At 44.7% G+C, this 21,491-nt stretch overlaps 1 protein-coding gene across 5 annotated transcripts in view; it reads right to left on the bottom strand.

Annotated features, from left to right (window-relative positions):
* Positions 1-21,491, bottom strand: part of RAD18 (RAD18 E3 ubiquitin protein ligase) — a 107,472-nt gene that overhangs the window by 2,748 nt on the left and 83,233 nt on the right. For 2 of the 5 annotated variants that reach the window (XR_004425487.1, XM_033133254.1), the window contains one exon: positions 16,046-16,108. The exons of 1 other annotated variant lie outside the window; for it this stretch is intronic. Coding sequence is in view for 3 of the 4 variants with exons in the window: in XM_033133254.1 (XP_032989145.1) it covers positions 16,046-16,108 (63 nt within the window). In the remaining variant the exon portion in view is untranslated. Of the gene's footprint in view, positions 1-8,483; positions 8,635-12,000; positions 12,056-16,045; positions 16,109-21,491 lie in introns of those variants that run through there. 2 more of the 5 variants (XM_033133253.1, XM_033133255.1) reach the window with 2 other exon arrangements.

Here is a 21,491-nt window from a genome sequence, read left to right as displayed (position 1 = left end):
GACCCACGTGGGCCATGGGAAGGTACTCTGAGCAGTGTACTCAGCCATATGGTCATCAGCCTTTTGATCTAGGACAGGGCTGGACAAATGTTTTTCTATAAAGGCCAGACATTTGGGGCTTTAACTGCCATACAGTCCCTGTCTCAACTACTCAATTCTGCTGTTGTTAACATAAAAGGAGCCATAGACAGCAAATAAATGTGTGTGGCTGTGTTCCAATAAAACTTTATTAACAAAAACAACAGCCTACATTTGGCCTGTGGGCCCTCGTTTGCCAACCCGCGGCCTAGAACTATGTCAGTCTAATAAGAGAATCCAGGTAGATGAACCAGAATTAAGTCTGATTCTTCTAGGATCCCTCTTAGCTAAGCTGCCAGTCGGAGGGTGTATCAATCTGGACAATGTCGGGTGGGTTGCTGTTAGGAGAAAGAATGAAGCATAATGCCCAGCAATAGTCAAGAAAGAATCCTGAGTTTCTGAAAAAGGTTGGTATAACCCCAACATCCTTTTTATCTTGATCATTACCCATAAAGTGGCCAAGAAGAGATGATCCCTTTCTGGCGAGAGCAGCATTCAGTGACCAAAACGCCTTACTAAGTAAGGTGTGTGGACCAGGAAGAGGTGAGGGAGTTGGTTTTTCCAAGGAGGCCATTCCAACACCTGCCCTCCTCCCCATCAGAACTGTACCCAAATCATAGTATGAAAAGGTTTACTACTCACATACAGAGGCTTTTCTGAGAGCAGGCAGGCTTCTAAAGTGGGTCTGAAAGTGGCTTGAGAGAGCGGGGGTAGGAGATTGGCCTGGGTTCCCTAGGGTTTGTGCATGGGGTCAGAGTCAGCATTCCCTTGCACAGAGAGAGGCTTGCACAGTTTGCCAGGGCCAAAGGAGGGAGCACCTGGGGTTTCTTATCAGCTGGCCCAGACGTGGGAGAGAAGGGGTAAGAGGGAGGGCTGAGACCTAAACGCTGTCAGCAAGCAGCAAAATAATGGAATCAGACTTTATGAAAAGGTATAAACTGACGAAGAACTCAGTCCAGAGAATTGCTAGGTAATGCTAGTTCACAGCTATGGCACAGAGGGAAAAGCACTAGGCTTGCGCTTAGGAGATTCAAGACAATTCAACATCCCTCTGGGCTCAGATTTCTCATAAACCAAAGTGAATAAAGTTTCTTCTCTACCCTGTAATCACAGGGATTAAACAATAAAGAGAACAATGAAAATACCTACTTAGGTGACTAGCACATATGAGAAATTTCATAGATGTTAGTTAAATGACATTTGTCTTCTCCAATACCCGGAAATAATTTCTGCTGATTTTCTTAGTATTCACTTTCTAGAAAATAATGGCATAGAGGAAAGAAAAACATACCAGCCAACATGCAGCCTTCCTTGGGATAAAACGACTTCTGTCTCTAAATAAAGGTCTATTCATAAGGATGAGTGTCTTTGGTTTTGTCAGCAGATGACAGAAAACTCTTGGTTTCTTTCTGCTTAAACAAAAAGGAGAATCAATATGCTCTATGATGGAACCGGTATCCAAAAATTTCTTTATAGGCAAGAAGCATGAGCTGAATCTTAGAAAAGTAGAAAGGATAATAAATGTAAGGACCTGTACTTGGGTCCAGAAATGATTCTCCAGATTCAAGATGGGAAGCCATAGCTGAATGGCAGCAAAGGGATACTAGACTCAAAGTGAGAGATGGTCAATAAGCAAACAGATTAAATTTAAGACTTTGTGAAGTCAAATAAGCAATACAAAAACAATCAGAGCAATAATCCTGGACGAGTTCTGCATGATAACATTTATCAGATATAGTTCCTGGCACAACACCTTACTAGGCACAGACAGGCAGACTAGAGCCCATAGGATATGCCTGGGACTTGCAGAACCAGGGAGTTTCCCAGGTTCTTTTGCTTAAAGATCATCTTTCTTTCCATTACAGGCCAGGCTGCTGATGAATAAGAAAACCTTCTGGAGTTAAGTCCATAGGCACATGCTGCCTTTAGCCTGCTTGCCTCTCCATCCACAAAAGACTGTACACAGGGAGAGGCCAGGATGATCAGCAATAATTTTTGATTGGCTTTTGCTCCTTGCTGCTCCTAGGTGATTTCTCTTTTCAGCATTTTTCTCATCTAATTTTTAAGGGTTTCTTGGGGTTTGCTTTTATTTATCTTTTCTGCTTCACGTATTTTGGGGGCTCTGCTACTGTAAGGTGCATATATGTTAATAATTACTATATGCTCTTGATGGATTATCATTTAAACATTATAAAATATCTTTCATTGCCTTTACATTTTTTTCTCTTAAAGTCTATTTTGTCTGGTATTATATAGCCACACCAGCTCTCTTTTGGTTATTGTTTGCACGGTATATCTTTTTCTATCGTTTTACTTTCAACATATTTGTGTCTTTGAGTCTAAAGTGCATCTCTTGTAGACAGCGTATTGCTGAATTGTATCTTTTTAAAAATCTATTCTGCCAATCTCTGCCTTTTAATCAAGTGTTTAATCCATTTATACTTAATGTATTTATTGATGAGGCAGGACTTACGTGTGTCATTTTGCCATTTGTTTTCTATATGGCTTATGTCTTTTTTTTGTTCTTCTATTCATTACCTTCTTTGGTATTAAATATTTTCTAGTGTACCAATTTAATCCCACTGTCACTTCTTTTACTATATTTTAAATTTTATTTTATTAATGGATGCCTTGGGGATTATAATTAATGTATTATCTATAACAATCTAGCTCAGATTAACACCAACTTAATTTCAGTAGTATACGAAAACATTGCTCCTAAATAGCTTTGTTCCTTTCTCCTTTCTGCTAATACTGTCGCACAAATTATATCTTTATACATTGTATGACTATCAACACAGATTTATAATTATTGCTTGGTGCAGCTGTCTTTTAAATCAGATGAGAGGAAAACAGTTACAAAAAACATGCATCTATGCTGTCTTTTGTATTTACCTATACTTTTACATTTATCTTTACTGGTGCTCTTTATTTCTTTATATGGATTCAAGTTACTGTCTACTGTCCTTTCATTTCAGCCTTAACGACTCCCTTTAGTACAGTATTTTTTAAAGACCAATTTTCTCCATTTTTTTTCCTCTGGGAAGGTCTAATTTCTCCTTCATTTTTGAAATACAGTCTGCCAAATATAGAACTCTTGACAGTATTTTTTCTTTTAGCACTTTGAAATGTCATCCCACTGCCTCTGGCTGGCCTCCAGAGTTTCTGATGAGAAATCACCAGATCCCTTGTAAGTGAGGAGTTACTTGTCTCATGCTTCTTTCAAAATTTTCTGTCTTTGACAAGAGTCAATTGAGCATTTTACGTATGCCTCATCAAACTTAGCAAGTTTTCAGCCATTATTTCTTGACATTCTTTTTACCCCTTTCTCTTTCTTCTCTCCTGTACACATGCTGGTATGCTTGTTGGTATCCCACTGGTCTGAGGCTGTTCATTATTCCTCATCCTTTTTTCTTTCTGTTCCTCAGGCTAAATAATCTCAATTGATCTATCTTAAAATTTGCTGATTCTTTCTTCCACTTACCCAAATCTGCTGTTGAGACCCTTAGTGAATTTTTCATTTCAGCTATTATGTCTTTCAATTCCAGAATTTTTTTTTAAATCATTTCTTTTTTTTATCAGTATTCTCTATTTTGTGAGACACCGTTCTCATACTTCAGTTCTTTAGACATGGTTTCCTTTAGTTTTTTCAACATATTTAAAACAGTTGATTTAAAGGTTTGTCTGGTAGTCCAATGTCTGAGTTTCCTCTGGGACATTTTTATTGATTTTTTTCTCCCTATATATGTGACATAGGATCTTGTTTCTTTGTAAGTCTCATAATTTTTGTTGAAAACTGGACATCTGTAAGAATATATAGTGGTAACTCTGCAAATTAGATTCTCCTACTTCTCCAGGGTTTGTTGATGTTGTTGTTAGAGACTTTCTCAATTAATTCTGTAAATATGCATTCTTTGTTGTGTGTTGCTAGTGAAGCGTCTGCTTGTTTAGCTTAGTGATCAGTGAATGACTGGACATAAGTTTCCTTAATCATCTGGAACCAACATAACTCAAGACCCCTTGCAAAACCAGTTTTTGCCAAGGGACTCTGTGTGTGTGTTGGGGCATGCATTCAACATTGACAATTCTGTCCCAGACAGACCTAGACACCTGGCTGAAGACAGCACAACTGTGGCTTAGAACTAATGCTATCGGTAGAAAAATGAGCTGGTGGCCAGTGTGCATTGTAGGACCAGACACTGGGGAAGCTATACCTCTGCAGGAGCCTGGCCGGTGATCTAACTGCAACAAAGATACAAAACCCCTTCCTCTTGCAATATTTATCCAGTGCCCTCTAATGATAAAACTTAACATCAAGCAAGCTGGCAAAAGAATGATATTTTAATTCAATTTTCACAGAGAAGGCAAAAAGTGTGAATTTGGAGCTGAGAGGTGACAAACTGGTAACTGGCACTGGCGCTTTGAACCTTCATATAAGATGTCACATTATCCTGTTGGAAAGATCTCACGGAGAGACCATGTAGAGAAGCCACATGGAGAAGAAGAGGCTCCCTGATTACATGGAAAAAGAGAGAAGTCCACACAGCTCAGCTGAACATAGCCCTCAGCTACCCTGCCAGCTGTCTGCATGCCACGTAAATGACCACCGCAGTCTGAGGCCAGCTCAGACGGAAGAATCATAAGCAAATAAGCTCCTAAGATGTAGGGTGATTTGTTACAGAGCAATTAAACTAAATAGAAAATGTTTGTGTTTGCTTTCTGTTTTGGTTATCTATTGCTACGTGACAAACCATTCTCAAACTTAAGAGGCATAAAACAATACAATCATTTATTTGGTCATGATTCAAGATCTGGGCAGCAGGGCTTGAAAGAGGCCGCTTAACTGGGTGTGGAGGATCCACTTTCAAGAAGGCTCCCTCACGTGACTGAAGTCTGGTGCTGGCTCCTGGCCGGGAGCTCAGTGACAGGAGGGAGGGCTGAGCCCCTTGGTTCTCCTCCAGTTGGCCTCTTCCCATGCCTGGATTGGGCTTCTCATGGCAGAGGGGCTGGTTCCAAGAGGACCATCGCAAGAGTGAGTGTTCCAAAAGGACAAGGCCCACTGAGCACACGCTCATCAAGCTTCTCCTCACATGGCCAAGCCCAGAATCAGTGTGGCCTCACACTACTGGGAGGAATGGTTCACAGGGGCCACAGCAAAGGAACCCTAACCCCAGGTGTATTCAGTTGTAAAACTTCACCAAGCAGTATACCTAAGATTTGTCCACTTTAATGTGTATATATTAAACTTCAATAAAGTTACGTCCCCAAAGTAGCCAAATTATTAATAGTCCTCCATTAGCAAATATGACAGACTCAAAAGAGAATGCAATGACTTCTCATGGGGTGAAGACGAAATGCAGATTATCAATAGAGAAAGCAATTCTTCCTTTTCTGGTAAAAAATATTAGATATAGCTATTCCCTAAAATTTTCTTTTTAAGACACTATGAGATAAGAGTTAAAGAGATTTGTCAGTGACAATCCTTATCCATTCACAGGCTCTTAGAGCCATGCAACCTGTGTCACCAGTGCCAAGAACTACTAGTGAGCACATTCAGATGCCATAAACATTGACTAACACATTCCTTCCCTCAGATGCTTGCTGAGTGCCCACTGTGGGCTACCCATGCACTGTGCTATGTGCCAGGAGTCAAGGTCCAATGAACATACTCTGGAAATGGAGTCGGGTACCAAGTGAAGAGCACTGCAGGAGCAGAGTCAGGGCCTTCTGAATGGAGCTGTGAAGAAGGAATGACAAGTCCTATCCAGATGAAGAAAGGGGACAGGGCAATCTGGACAGAAGCAGCAGCAGGAGCAGAGGCACAGAGACAAGGCCGCGTGACTCTCTGAGGCGACTGTGAGTAGTTCAGCTTGGCTGAAACAGGGGTGGGTGGGGAGGGGAAAGAAACAAATGAAATTCCATGAGCCATCAGGTTGGCGGGGCCACAATGGTCTGCTGGGACGCTGGGGGAGCCCTGAAGAACTTTGAAGTAGGACATAGGGAACACAGTGTGCTCCAGATTTCACTGGCAGAGTAAACCAGTGATGACTAGAGTGATGACTAGAGGCAAAGAGACGGACGGTCGTTGTGAAAACCTGGGGAGGAGCAAAGGGCCGGCAGCGGGCTGTGGCATACAAGGACTGACGGGCATTATAGAGGAAGCCTGCGTAGTGCTACGCCACGCGGGGACGCCGAGCAGCATCGGCAACACCTGGGAGCATGGGGAAAATGCCAACTATTAGGTCCCACTCTGATCTACTGAATCCAAACCTCAGAACTGTGCAGAGCCCACTGATCCCACTGATGGTTTTATCATGTCCTCCAGCTGATTCTGAGGAACGTTGAAGTCTGAGAGCCACTTACCTATCAGACTTGCAATCTACTGCACAGGAGAAGTAAGAGCGAGTGACAAATTGGAAATAATCCCTAAGTTTCTGGCTTGAACAGTGGGGCAGACTGTGATCCTCCCGTTCATCACTGAAAGAGGGGACAGTGGGAGAGGATCAGGTCTGGAGAGAAGGGACTAGACTCTCTGAGGCTGACATATTTTCCCCACATTTTATGTATACGGAAACTGCAATCTGGAAACAGGAAAAGACAGACCAAGACCAATTCCCTTAGTTTTCATTCTGTTGAATGTAAATATAGCTTGTAGCTCAAAATGGTACGATTGTTGCGGAAAAACAGCGGAGACCGAGAGATTCAAGCGGCACGCAGAGACCAGGGAGAACACAGCTTTATTACGCCAGCGGGCTCAGTGGGATTGTTCCCAAAGACTGAGCACTTACTGGGGTCGGGCGCTTTGTGTTATAGGGTTAGGCCTCCGGGTTGGGGGGATTCGCGCCATTGCTATTGCGGCGCTAGGGATTGGTTAAATCTGGCCGGGGTGCCGGGGAGGTCCGTCCCTAACAGCTGTGATCGCTCAACACTGTTTTGATGGGAAAGCCTCTAACTGCTGTGCTTGTAGGAAAACTGCTCCGACAAGATATCGGAGCGGGGAGGGGGACAGAAAGCTCCCAAGGCTGTGCTCGCAGGAAAAAACTGTCTCAACATGTCCCCCCTGTTGAGGATCGGAAGGGGAACCCTGAAGATCATCATTTAAACTGAGAAGGCGATAGCCCCATACGGCAAGGATGCGGGCGGTGGTCAGACGAGAGACGGTATTTTCGATGAAGCGGACAAGGGCATTGAAGATGCATGGGCCGATGGTAGCAAGGAGGAAAATGGAGAGTAAGGGACCCGCCAAAGGGAGTCCAGGACTGAGAGCCAAATCCCCAGTAGGCGAGCTCCTCACGGTGGTGCTGTATGCGATCCCGGAGCTCACGGACCTTGGTGGCGACGATCCCAGACTGGTTCATGTAGTAGCAACATTCTTCTTGGAGGAAGAGACAGGTCCCACCCTTTTTGGCCATGAGCAGGTCTAGGACTCGCCGGTTCTGGAGGGCGACCGCTGCCAGGCTGGAGAGTTGGGTCTGGAGTGATGTGAGTGAGTTTGCAACCCGCTCCATGTCATCATTGAGTTCTTGAGAAAGTTTGTAGTAAAAGTCGATGGAAGTCCCAAGACCAGAGGCACCAGCGGCGACCCTAGTAAAGATGCCAGCACTTATGAGGAAAGGGATGACAGCCGCCCGACAGGCACGATGAGAAGGGAAATCCGAGACTGGAACTGCGAGTCCGTGTACAGGGAGGCGGACGGGAATATAAAGGTGAGGATGCAGCCAGTGTCAGTGTCATTGGCACCTCGGCATCTAAAAAGTAAGCCACCTTCGCAGGAGAGGAAAATACCGGGAGGGGCACAGTAGGGTAGTGGCTTAGTGAAGGTAAAGCAGCGGGGGTCAGGGACGTGTGCATGGCCTGGGAGCAGATAACAGGTTAAGTTTGAGGCAGGAGGTAGGGGACGCCGATTGGGCCGGAGATAATGGAGGTGCTGAGCTGCCGGGTAAGGTCCTGGGTATCTGGGAGTGTGGCCCTGTGGAGGGAAGTTAGGTTGAGGCCACGGTAGCAGGGCTGGGGCGGAGTAGCCTGAGCTATCGCAGCAATCCGGGTTGCCGCAATATCGCGGAGGGCAGTGTCCTGGACTCCACCACCATCGGAGGACCCAACTTGGGCTAAGTAGGTCCAGCAGACAGATGCTCGGGGGAAGAGATTGCAGGGGGACTGGGAGGTCTGAGGCTCTTGTTCCGGACCCCCGGAAGCAGGGACATTTCAAGAAGAGACTTAAGGGGGAAAGGCAAAGGAGACTTAAGAGCCAGAGGGCCGCAGGCAGGTGAGCATGAGCAGAGGAGAAACCCATAGCAGAAATCCGAACAGGAGGAGACCCTCTGGGTGGGGGTCCAATCAGATGGGGTCGCAGAGATAAGAAAAGAGGCCAGAAGGGTCAGCAGGCAGAGGATGATAATGGGTAAGGGGGGTACAAATGAGAACTGTTATTCAGGTGGTCTTCTTAAACATAATCTTCAATGGTTCGTCTGGTACCGGGTGTGGAGTCCAGGCAGGCTGGTCTGGTTCCGCTCGCTTGACGCGAGAATGGTGGATCCACGGTGTGATATCAAAGACCTTAAGGGCAGGGGGGGTGACAAGGATTACTGTGTGTGGGCCCATCCGTATTGGGCAGAGGGGCTCACGCTTTTAATCTTTGACCCAGACCCTGTCACCTGGAAGGTGGGGATGGACGGGTGTCCCTAATGAGACAGGAGTTTTCTTTTCTAGCAGATGTGAGTGTAGACCTGTAAGGATCTTTCCTAGGGCAAAAAGCTGACCTGGGAGTCACCTACTACTCTGAGGCTGCATGGTATGGATGATAGCAACGGGGGAGGCCGGCCATAGAGAATTTCAAACGGGGAGAAACCATCCTTTAGAGGAGTACACCGGGAAGCGGAGGACGGCTAAGGGGAGTAGATCCGTCCATCCCAGGGAGGTTTCTTGGCATAGCTTAGACAATGTTTCTTTGAGGGTACGGTTCATGCACTCTACTTTCCCTGAACTCTGAGGTCGGTACACCGTGTGAAGCTTCCAGGAGACATTGAGGGCCGAGGCCAGAGTCCGTAGTACATCTGAGACAAGGCTGGCCCATTGTCGCTGTGAATGGTGAGGGGAAGCCCATACCGTGGGATGATTTCGCAGAGGGGAACTTTGGTGACTTCTCTGGCTTTTCAGTTCGGGTGGGAAAGGCTTCTACCCCGAGAAGGTACAGACTAAGACAAGAAGGTATTTTGTCCCTCGGTGAGGGGTCATTTCTGTGAAGTCTACCTCGAGATCCTTAAAAGGGGCAGATCCCGTTCGTCGGACCCCAGGTGGTGGGGTCGGTCCGGTCTTGGGATTGTGCTCAGCACAGGTAGCACCGCGCTCCGTGATGGAGCGGCATAAGGCTGTGAGTCTGGCTATATAAAAGTTTTTGGCTAGCAGCTTTTTAAGTCCAGTCTTCCCTAGGTGGGAAGTAGAGTGATGTTCTGAAATGATGCGGGGAGCAGGGACGGCCGAGATAAACAAGCGGCCATCACACGGTATCCACCAACCCTGAGGATGCCGGGTGGCTTCCTCATTCTGTGCCCAGCTGTCTTCTGCTGCGGTATAGGTAGGGCTTGGCGAGGCTGGGGTGGTGGAAGCACTGATGGCTGCGTCTGTGTGCGGTTGCCAGCAGCCGGCTTATTGTTCCATTTCTGGTGCCCTCGGCAGTGGATGATAGCTAAACGCTGGGTTGCCCAAACAGCTTCCAATAGCTGTAGGATTTCGCCTTTTTTTTGATTGTCTTCCCTTCAGACGTGAGGAGGCTACGTTCTTTGTAGATGGCCCCATGTATGCGCACGGTGGCAAAAGTGTACTTGGAGTCTGTGTAAATATTGGCCTTTTGTCTCTTGAAAGCTGCAATGCCCATATGAGAGCCCAGAGTTTGGCCCGTTGGGCTGACTACCCGGCAGGGAGTGCCTTTGCCTCCAGAACCTCCGAGGCTGTAGTCACAGCGTAGCCAGCTCTACGCAGCCCACCCTGTAGGAAACTGCTGCCGTCAGTATAGAGTGTAACCTCTGCGTCCTGCAGAAGGGGAGTCCTGTAGGTCCGGCCGTGTGGCATGAACCTCAGTGATGACTTTTAGGCAGCTGTGTTCTGGCTCACCTTCAGCTGTGGGGAGGAAGGTCGCTGGGTTTAAAGCTTGAACAGTCTGGAGGCTTATGCGAGGATTTTCCAGAAGGAGTCCCTGGTATGGGGTGAGCCTGGCGTTGGAGAGCCATTACGGACCCTGACAGTTTATGAGCGTAATTAGAGAATGGGGAAACTTGACTGTGCGGTGTTGCCCGAGGGTGAGCTTGTCAGCTTCCCTGATGAGGAGTACTGTAGCGGCTAAGGCCCGCAGGTATGGGGGCCACCCAGAAGCGACCGGGTCCAGTCTTTTGGACAGGTGAGTGATAGGTCTCATCCATGGCCCCACTGTTTGAGTTAGGAGCCCCAATGCAGTTTTGTCTTTTTTATGGATAAACAGGCAGAAAGGTTTTTCCGTATCGGGTAGGCCTAAAGCCGGGGCTCTTCCGAAAAAGTCTCTGAGTTTTATGAAGCCTTTTTCCTGTGTCTCTCCCTATTTCCTTTTCTCTCTTGCATTACCCAAACAAAATTGGTTTCACTGTAGTTTGGGGACCAGGCAAGGCCCAGGTCGCGCTCGCGGAGTGCGGGGGCAGCTGGAGTGGCCGCCGGAGGTGCTCCTGGGTCCCCAAGCCAAGGTGGGGACGAGCCTGCCAGTGGCAGCAGTAGGGCCGCGCGGTTTCGCCTAGGTTCACAGCGCGGGAGCGCATGGGGTGCGGCGGCAGCGGGGAGCCTGTGGGCTTCTTCAGAGGCAGCCGAGCAGGGAGCAGGGACCCCAGAGCGCCGGGGCGCAGCGCCCCTATCGCCGCCTCAAGGCTCTCCGGTTTCTCCCTCCACCCTGATGCCTGCTGAGCTTCCAACGCAGAGATGCTCTTGGTGTTGAAAAGGCAAAAGAAAGGGACAGTATTGCCCCGGGTGCACGCCCTGGGAGCCCTGTGCTCCCAGCTTGCGCCACCTGTGCCTGCGTCCCGGGGAGGACGCCCCTGTTCCACGCTTCCCAAACACAGTGGATCACGGCTTCCCCGGAATGTTTTTCTGGCACTCAGACGCCTGTCCTCAAACATTCAGTGGAGTTTTCTTGTGTCCCCTTGGTGAATGGGCTTTGTCGGAGGGGCGTTAGGAGTTCTTTTCGGAGCCTGGGTTACGAGAATCCTACACTGTTCCTTTTTACTAGAGCAGAACCGTACCCCAGGTGGAAGGGTCCTGGCAACTTCTAACCAGGAGTCGATGTATGGAAACTGATCCGGGTGACCAGGATCGCCGGTCACCACAATATAGGTGTGTCGGACAACGGCCAGGTCTATGGTTCCTTCTGCTGTCAACTGACGTTAAAAGTGGGCCATTCTAATTCACAGAGGGTTCTTAATTTTCCTGGGGTCATGCGGACTCCATAATCTCCGCCAAAACCCTTTTTAAAATTCTTTAACATGCAGTCTAGGACTGTAGGCTTACTCTGCTTCCCTCCCATAGTCGCAGATACGATGTCGCAGACGGTGGGGAGGGGGATTTCCTCAGGTGCTGCCCTGCTCGCGTCCCTCGCAGGAACTTAGGAGCGTCTCGGCTAAGCTGTACAGAATAATTTCCAGACCAGGCCACTCCATGGAGTGAATCACCGTTATGCCAAATGACGCTCCGCGAGCATCAGGGTGAAGCATACTCAGGTTTCCATAGCTAAGGCCATGGAAGCAAACATTCAGGTACACACTCAGTCACTCATGCAATTACACCGGGTTGACACCCTCCCATGGGTGTCCCTGCCTGGGTAGGTTATAAGAACCTACCGGGAGGTGATCAGGCTCCCCTTCTGTCACATGGGACAGGACTGACTCGGACAATGGCCCCGGGGCTTACCTGGTCCGGCGGGAGGATCCGGCTGGTTGTCCCCGGTCCCTCTGAGTGGGTCCAGCTGGGGAAGCACGGGCCGCGGTCACCCGGGGAAGGCACGGTTCGGGTCCACCAAATCAGCGGGGCGCGCCTACACCCTTCTCGGATTCCCCGTCGCTCCGCAGCCCGCCTCTCACCCCACACCAGTGACGCAAGGGGCCAGCGCGGTTGGGTTTCCCGGTCAGGGAACCAAATGTTGCAGAAAAACGGCGGAGACCGAGAGACTCAAGCGGCACGCAGAGACCAGGGAGAACACAGCTTTATTACGGCCGGTGGGCTCAGCGGGATTATTCCCAAAGACTGAGCACTTACTGGGGTCAGGCGCTTTGTTTTATAGGGTTAGGCCTCCGGGTTGGGGGGATTCGCGCCATTGCTATTGCGGCGCTAGGGATTGGTTAAATCTGGCCGGTGCCGGGGAGGTCCGTCCCTAACAGCTGTGATCGTTCAACACTGTTTTGACGGGAAAGCCTCTAACTGTTGTGCTTGTAGGAAAACTGCTCCGAAAAGGTATTGGAGGAGGAAGGGGGACGGAAAGCTCCCAAGGCTGTGCTCGCAGGAAAAAACCGTCCCAACACGATGAACCAATATTACGGACATAAGAACATAAGAGCAGTCTGTAGAAAATAAGTTTTTTTTTTTTTTTTTTTTTCTACTTATGAAATTACTGCTTTATATGGAGCACTGTTTTGCTAACAGAACCTCTCAAACATTTATGGAATTAGGAGAATGTGTTGAAACTGAAATAGTACGTTCTAGGACTAACATCTCAAATATGCCACTGTGGTACTATAAAATATGCCTATAAGCATAAGACAGGTATTTGTAAAACTACCACATTTTGTTGAAAAGTAAAGCTATGGAGGCTTTTCCTGATTCCGAGTCTAAAATAACAGTATCGCAGAAGCTTGTTTTAACTGTTGGGCACTCTGCTGAAATCAAGAGGCCTGTGTTCTGATCCTGGCAGTGAGCTCACTAACTAGCTGAGGACCTTGACCTACTCAATTTACCTCTCTGAGCTCAGCTTTCTTTTCTACAAAAATGAAGGGATTGGACTAGATGACCTCTTACATCCTTCCAGCTTTAACATTCATTATCTCTGAGGATCAAATGATGGGGTTTGTTTTCTAAGTGTTTTCTTATAACAATGACTTTAAGAGGCCATAATTATCAAGAATGGCTTGGGCTCAGGAATTCTGGACCACAGCTTTTCATGGCCATTGGTGTCAGGGTTTTAATTCAGCATGGACAAGGTGATTCCTGTTACAAGAGGACATAGTTAGCTAAGGAGTAACCTCCTCTCCCAGAATTCAAAGCTCAATAACGCTTAGGTGAGAGTAATGCAGCCAAAATCTCAAACTTTCATAAAACATTAGCTTGAGCCACCATTTAGCCTGATATACCTACTCATAATGCATTCCCTGGATACACCACACTTTTCCATTCTCCCAGCAATTCAGCTATGAAACTACAAAATGTCAATAGCACAGTAAACTTCTCCTTTGGAAAGATAGTATAGCTCAAAGTGCTGACTTGATATATTAGGCTAGAATCTCAGCTCCATCTCTCATCAATTATTGCTAAGTGACGTTGGGCTGGAGATTTATCCCTTTCAGCTTCAGTTTCCTCATTATAAAACAAGAATAACAGTACCTCAGAGTGTTGTTTTGCTATTTAAATGAGATCACATACGCAAAGTATTTACTGTGAGGTGGGATTGTGTTGAGGTGGGTTACAGTATTGAACCCATAGACCAGTAGGGGAGATGGACAAATAGTCATATGGATGTGCTGGAAAGAGCACACAGTACTGTAAGAGCCTATAAAAGGACGTGGTCCAGAAGGCAGGGCCAGAGAAGACTTCCATGAGAAGCAGGCCTGGAGTTTAGATCTGAAGGTGAGTAGGGGTAAACTAGGGAACAAAGATGAGAAGACCACTCTGGGTACAAGGACAAGCCTGTTCAAAGGTCCTTTGGTGGGAGGGAGCTTGGCATGAAGGCAGGACCTAAGAAGTTTGTAGCAATGGAGCAGAGAGAATGCATAGGTGTGTGATAAGACATGAGTCTGGAGAAGACCAGATCATGAAGTCATTTTAGGAATGTAAAGAGTCCCTTCTCAACCCTAAAAGGTATAAAAAGCCACTGACAATTTTTAAAATGGAGAGATGAGTAACAGTGACCATTTATTCATTTTGAAAAGGTCACTCTAGCTGCAGTATGTAGATCAGGTTGTAAAGAAGTCAGAGGAAATGAGGATAGACAAATTAAGACATAATCTATTGCTCAATCAAGACACAATGGTAGAATGAATTAAGGTAATGAGAGGGGTAGAAATAAACTGATGAATTCCAGAGATATTTAAGAAATAAAATCTATAAGACTGGTCATAGACTAGATATTCAGGCAATCGAGAACAAGATGTCAAAAATGACAGTTATTTGTGGCTTAAGAAATGGGCTGAAAAGGAACACCAGAAAAGGATCATATTTTTATTTTGTTTTAAAAACATTTTGGGGGGATGGTAGAGAGTAGATAAGGTCAAGTGTTCAGCTTTAGACAAATTAATTTTGAGGTGTCTTAATATCTAAGAAGGGACATCAAATAGGTAGCTGATATATGCATCTGGAGCGCAGAGATGAATTTATTATGAGATAAATTTAATCCTGACCAACATCAACAATTAATGACCTGGTTGAGCAAGAGGAAAACCAGGGTACTGTGTCTCATAAGCCAAAGAAGAGAGGCTTTTAAGAAAGGTGAAGAAGTCAATAGTAACAAATATGGCTAGGAACTCGAAGCAGATGAGTTCTAAAAAAATGTCCTTTGGATTTAGCAACATAGAGGTCTTTAATGACTTGAGTAAAAGCTATTTCAGAATGATGGGACTGGCTAAATATGCTGCAGAGCATGTAAGTGGGAGATGCGGAAATGGAAATTGCAAGTAGAGATCATCAATTAAGAAAGGATTGATGATCCTATCCTGCACAATAGTAGCTGCAGGGTGAGACTGTGTAAGATTGAGAGAGGTTTTTTTTTGTCTGTTGGTGGCTTGGTTGGTTGATTTTAAGATGGGAAAGATTTGAGCATACTAAAAACCCAACGAGAAAGATACAGTTGAGAGGGAGAGGTTTCCTACACGAGAGAGAAGGAACAAAGCAAAGTTCCTGACAAAAGAGCAGGAAAATGGTAGGAGAAATTAGCATCCGACAGGACACAGGATATCCCTTTATTATAAAAGGAGGAAATGAGGATCAAATACGTTCAAATACAGACAGATTTATATGTCTGGAAAGAGGATTCCTATATAATGGCTTCTATTTTCCCTGTAAGGGAAAAGAAGAGGTCTTCAGCTACAGGTGAAGCCACTGAAAAAAGCTCAGGTTTCAAATAATCCTTGTGAAGAACAGGACAAAGAAATGATCACAGAAACATTAAAACTGCTAGGCAGTTTTGAGGGCCCTTTTGAGGTATGTGATCATGAAATTATAGTGGAGCAAACTGCCCTGTCGTACTCCCGATCGCTCCTGTAGGTAGAGATTAATGGAAACGTATTCTTTTTTGGCACTGTTTCTTTCCTCCCTACCTACCAGTGGGACCTGGAATACGTTCTCCCCCCACAACATGCTCATTTCCCAGACTGATTCACAAGTGGTACCGAAGGAGTGAAATTGCATTTATTCTACACTAAACATGTCTTATGACTGGAAACATCTAGAAAAAGATTAGAAATTTTCTAAAGACTCAAGCCAGTGCTTCAGGCCAAACTATTAACCAACCAGTGGAACACTTTGTCTTTAGAAAAACAACTCTGACAAGTGATCAGTTATTACACAGCAATTGCCATTTCTAAGCAGAAATATATGGAAACAAGTAGTGAACTGGAAATGTTTACCTTGAAGTGTGTGAATTATTCTTAAATCAGAAAGCACAAATATTCTTGTGTTTAAAAATCAACTGTATAGAATTATAATTTCTCAGGTCAAAGTACATGCTTATTTTTGGATTATGAAAACTCACTTATGTGATGCCTCCCAGGCTTCCTCTTCTTCTAGAAGATCTCTTATGATGTCTGAACTGGAACTAAAAAGATAGACATCAATATTGCCGGGCAATAAAAAGATTGTACAGTTTCACTTATATAAAATTCTAGAAAAGGCAAATCTACAGTGAGAGAAAGCAATCCAGCAGACCACTGGTTACCCGTGAGCAGCAAGGGATGGGCAAGGAGGGATTATAAAGTGGCCCAAGGAAATGTTGGGAGCGATGGATAGGTTCATTATCTTGATTGTGGGGATGGTTTCATAGCTGTATACGTATGTCAAAGCTCATCCAATTGTGTACTTTAAATATTTGCACTTTATTATACATCAATATCAATAACAGTATTTTAAAAAGCTTAATAAATTAGCAATAATAATGAAAAAAAACACGAAAGCTTAAATAAATCCACACAAAACCTGGCTTCAAATGGAATACAGTCATGAGCCTTTTCAATTTCCCATGGCAACCAAAGATCAAATCGTGTTTTAAAAACTGCACTCTAGCAATGAGATTCACAAGAGATACTAAGTTCCTAAGTGGCTTTTAGTCCCTCAGTAAGCAAAATAAGTAAAATTTAATTAATTTGAACTGTGCTAATAATGGAACTTGTTACACTACAACCTGGCTTAAAGTGTATTGTAGTTTTGGCCTATCTGTGCAAGGTAAATAAAATTTCAGAGGGCACATATTATTTCTTTAAAAAAAAAACACAAAAAAACTGTTTTAAGGTTTTAGCATCTTGTTCTTACCCCAATAAATTCCTACCAAATAAATATTTATTTAAAGGATATGTATATCATTATCAAAAAAGAATTTCTTTAGATATCCCAGACACAGAATACCATGGGCACTGGATGGAAAAGCAGCCACTTCCCCAGGGTAGAGAAGGCTAAAACAAAGGGATCATTCTCAAGTGAGCAACAACAGGTTTGGAAATGTTAGTGCCAATCATATTTCTAATGATACTTTAGTAAAGAGTTTAAAAATTATGAAGATTTAAAGTGCCAGTGAATAATTCTCAACAACTTCTGACAAATCACTGTGAAGCAATGTTTGCCTATGATGTCCGAACAAAGGCAATAAAACAGTCAATAAATAACAGTTCTGTACCAAATGTTTTACTCAAGGGATTTCTGCCCAAATTCCTGAAACCATCCAGGGGCTCTACGCGGGAGCCCCTGTGTAGTGGCCTATGTGTGGGGATTCTGGTCACACCTCAAGCATAGTGACCCTCTAATACAGCTAGCACAATGGTTCTCAGCTCTTCAGGATATGGATCCTAGCAATGCTTTTAGTATTTGTGGCATGAGAAAATACATAAGAATAATGGAACATCATAAATTCAGTAATACTTTTCGTTTCTATGCTATTAATTACAGCGGCACATGCCCACTTTTTTAAAACAGCAGTACATGCATTTGTGAGACACTCTTTATTATGTCTATAGATAATTCTTGCTGTGCACGTGCTTCTGCAGACCCACTGCAATCATTTCCTCAGGTCCCTGGGCTGGTAACCATTGATCTAACCTGTCAGAGTACCTAAGCACCTACAACTCTTTTATACCGAGGGTGGCCCATTGCTCAAATGCAAGTTCCGCTGAAAATAATAAGACATTAATTTATCATCAGTCATTGTCACCTTAGTGTAAATCGGCTTATAACATGCTTTCCAATTAAACGGCTAGCTAATGTAGTTTTTATTAGGAGGGAAGAGGGAAAAGCAGGAGGCCTTGACTTTATTGTTTTCCTAAGAGACAGACCCACACAGCCATTTGCTAGGGAGGCATCGATCCACTGCCACCCCTATCCCCACAGAAGTGGTCTAAACCTTTCTGATCCCAACCTCTGATACTCCTTTCTTTGGTGACAATTACTCCAACTTTGTAAAGAAAACTGAAGCTCTTTCAATGCAACCATTTCATTCCTCTCTCAACTCCAAGTTATACTGATCCCTCATCTACTCTTCTTTATTTTGATAGAGGTACAGCAGTGTTTCTCAAGTTTTTTTCATTATTGCCCCCACCCCCACAAGCCTTTTTAGATACTTTTTCCTAAATACTCCTCCATGAAATTTTAATACCACAAATATAACAAAAATCTGTTTATGTACTGTATATATATACTTGTGCTTAATACATAAAAAGAATAAGATATTTCAGCCATCCCTGCCCCCAAGAACCAATTTTTAACCCCTAGGGGGCAAAATTGCTCCTGTTGAGAACCCATGAGTTAGGAGAATTGGGATTAGGGGGTGGTCATGTGGCTCTGGGTTCTAGTAGGTGTCACATAGCTAGAGAAATAGTAAAGTCAGCTTCTTGCCGATACCCCCAAGCATGTGCTTTTTTTTTTTTTATAAACAGGAAGGTTACAAAGCATCCCTTCTATTCCAGCTAAGTAAGCAGAATCGCCAAGCCTGTCAACTAACTTAGTAATCTGTGATCAATTTACCTGGGGGCTTTCAAATCATCAGTACAAATCACTGGTTTGTTAAAGGAAAATATTTGCGGTACATTAATGACATAAATCTAAGAGGTTTTTGCTATGCCACCTCAGTGAAAACAGATGGTAGAGGAGGTTGACAAAAAACACATCTCGAAAGTTGCCTGCAATTGACCAACCAGGCTACATAGTTTCACGATTGCCTCAATTCTTCTTACCCTTCCTTCTATTCCAGCTCAGTCACTAACCTGAATGATAACCAAATCAATAAACTGAGTGATACAAAGTTTGGGAGATTTGAGGTTTACCTACAATGAAGTTTCAGGATTATCTGCTATATCTGCTGCTCCGATCCCAGTCATCAGAGAAATGGAGATACTAATACAAAACACCAGATTGGCCTGTTCATTCCTTTTTAAGGTTTTGTACTTACACTCAGAAGCCACATTCCTGAAATTAAACATACAGTTTCACAAATAGGATTTTAAAGAGATTTAGACTACTGGGCATAACAGTCAATGGTACTAAAATTATCATTCTCCGATCTCTTCCTGTGGATAGAAGTAATTAATATCTTTGAAGTCTTACCATGTTTCCCCGAAAATAAGACCTAGCCGGACAATCAACTGTAATGCATCTTTTAGAGCAAAAGTTAAAATAAGACCCAGTATATCATATTATATATTATATATATTACATTACATTATATTATATTATACTATTATTATATTATATTATACAGGGTCTTATAGTAAAATAAAACTGGGTCTTATATTAATTTTTGCTCCATAAGACGCATTAGAGCTGATTGTCTGGCTAGGTCTTATTTTCGGGGAAACATGGTAGTCATTTTAATATGCCTTGGAGATTAAAAAAACAAAAATTCCTTAAATATTCTTTCAAGAGATCTAAAAAAATCCTCCACAGCTGAAAATAAATTACTCACTCTGAACTACCTAGGGTCTGAGTATGCACAAGCCTACACAGCTATAGCATTTAATTCTTGGACAAGGAACGTTTTCAGAGTAAACTTGAGCTTCTCAACTTTGGTTTGGAACATTCTGGTAGACCAGACTTTAAGTAGCTGCATGAATCCGAGGTCTGGTACATGATAGTTACAGCTCCCTATGGAAGGGTGCTCATATTGTGCTCTCTGATGTCACCAGCAGTCCAGGCTAGAATGGATATTATTATATAGATTAAACACATGTGAGAAAGGCTCATAGGCAAAAAAAAAAATACACACACACACACACACACACACACACACACACACACACACAACTTCTATAAAATTCCCAACTTCTTTTCAGGAAGAGTCTACTAGTAGGTCAAACACACTTAATATTTCATACCATTTAAATCTCATTTTCAACTCAAGCTTTCAGAAGCGTAAGCTAAACTGGTTTTTGTTGGCTGCTTGGTTGGTTGGTTGGTCTTTGGCCTACTTGGTGTTCCTAAATATTTGTCTTGTCCCTCTGACCAAAAGTGTGGCACAACATCTTATCAGGCAAAGGAAAACATTATTTTTACATATTTCTTTTGTAACATCTCATTTCATTCTACTAGTAAAGAGTTTACCACTAAAGCAGAAAAGCAATATGCCAAATACCTCTCACAAAGGTATGACTGATAATATTACCCAGAAGGAAAAGGCACAAATTTTAATGTCAGACAAAATTATGGCTTAAGTTCTCTTTCAATGACTTATTGTGCAATCTTGGACAAGTTACTTAATCTTTCCAAATCTCAATAGCCTCACCTATAAAGTAAGAATAATAACACATTGATACCTTTAAGATTAATCAATAGGAGTTCCGGTCACCGATGGCAGAGTAGGTAAATGCTGTGATCACTTCCATGACCACGTCAAAATTACTACTAAATTACAGAACTATCAACCTGGAGAACCATCTGAAGTCTAGCTGAACAGAGATCCTATAACTAAGATATAAAGAAGAAGCCATGTTGAGACTGGTAGGAGGGGCGGAGATGTGACAATGGGCTGGCCACACACTCACATACAGTGATTGAGAATCAGGCGGGTACCTCACCTGCAGAGGTCGGTTGCCTCTGAGGAGTGAGGGGTCCCAGTCCCACATGGTGCTCCCCAGGGTGGAGCACCAGTGCCAGGAAAAGGAGCCCCCACATCTGGCTGTGAAAATCAGCAGGGATTCTGTCAGTCTGGGTGACACTGAAGGCTGCTAGAAAACCAGGCATCCACTTAAAGGGCCCTCACACTGACTCACTCGCTCACAGGCATCCACCCTGGGTTTCGGTAGAGGGATAGTGGCTTGGGAGGTGACAGCGACATAGAGGGAGAAACTGGGTTGTGTGGTTTCCGGGCGGGGGCTGGAGGAACAGCCACCGTTGTCCCTGTGCTGAGCCCTCCTCCTACACAGCCAGCAGGCAGGCACCATCTTTCTTGTGTTGAGCCCTCCCCCCAACATGACCAAATCTGAATCTGTATTAACCTGGTGAACACCACTCACCCCACCGTAGTTAACCAGACACCTGCCTCACCCAACTCACATACTGCCTGAGGCTCTTTTAGTATCTGAGTCTTAAGGGCAGCTGCCAGGCGGCAGCAGTCCTCGGGATGCCCTGAGCCTTTTGCTGAGCTGCCCTAGCCCCCTTACTGGTGGCGGCCAGCCTCAGTTTGCAGTGTGGCCTCTCTCAAGTGCCTGCAGGTCCAGCACAGGGAGCTACCAACCACAAATGTGATCGTAGCTACTACCAGGTACCCCAGGCCGGTCACAGGCAGCAGTTGACCTTGACCTCCATTGGAGCCCCTCCCACGAGGCCCCGGAACTAATACACCAGGTGACCAGCTTCAGACAACAACAGAGCACCACCTGATTAAAACCACAAGTAGCACACCCACAGGGTGGTCTCAGCAGGCACCAGAGCCCACTGGAGCAAATCTCGCTCCATGGGGTCACTCCACACATAGCTGTTCTTATGCTGTGAGCATGGCCAAT

The sequence above is a fragment of the Rhinolophus ferrumequinum genome, chromosome 17, assembly GCF_004115265.2.
Source record: "Rhinolophus ferrumequinum isolate MPI-CBG mRhiFer1 chromosome 17, mRhiFer1_v1.p, whole genome shotgun sequence".
NCBI classification, from domain to species: Eukaryota; Metazoa; Chordata; class Mammalia; order Chiroptera; family Rhinolophidae; genus Rhinolophus; species Rhinolophus ferrumequinum.
Note: the sequence above shows the minus strand (reverse complement) of the source record. Positions and strands in the feature narration are given on the sequence as shown.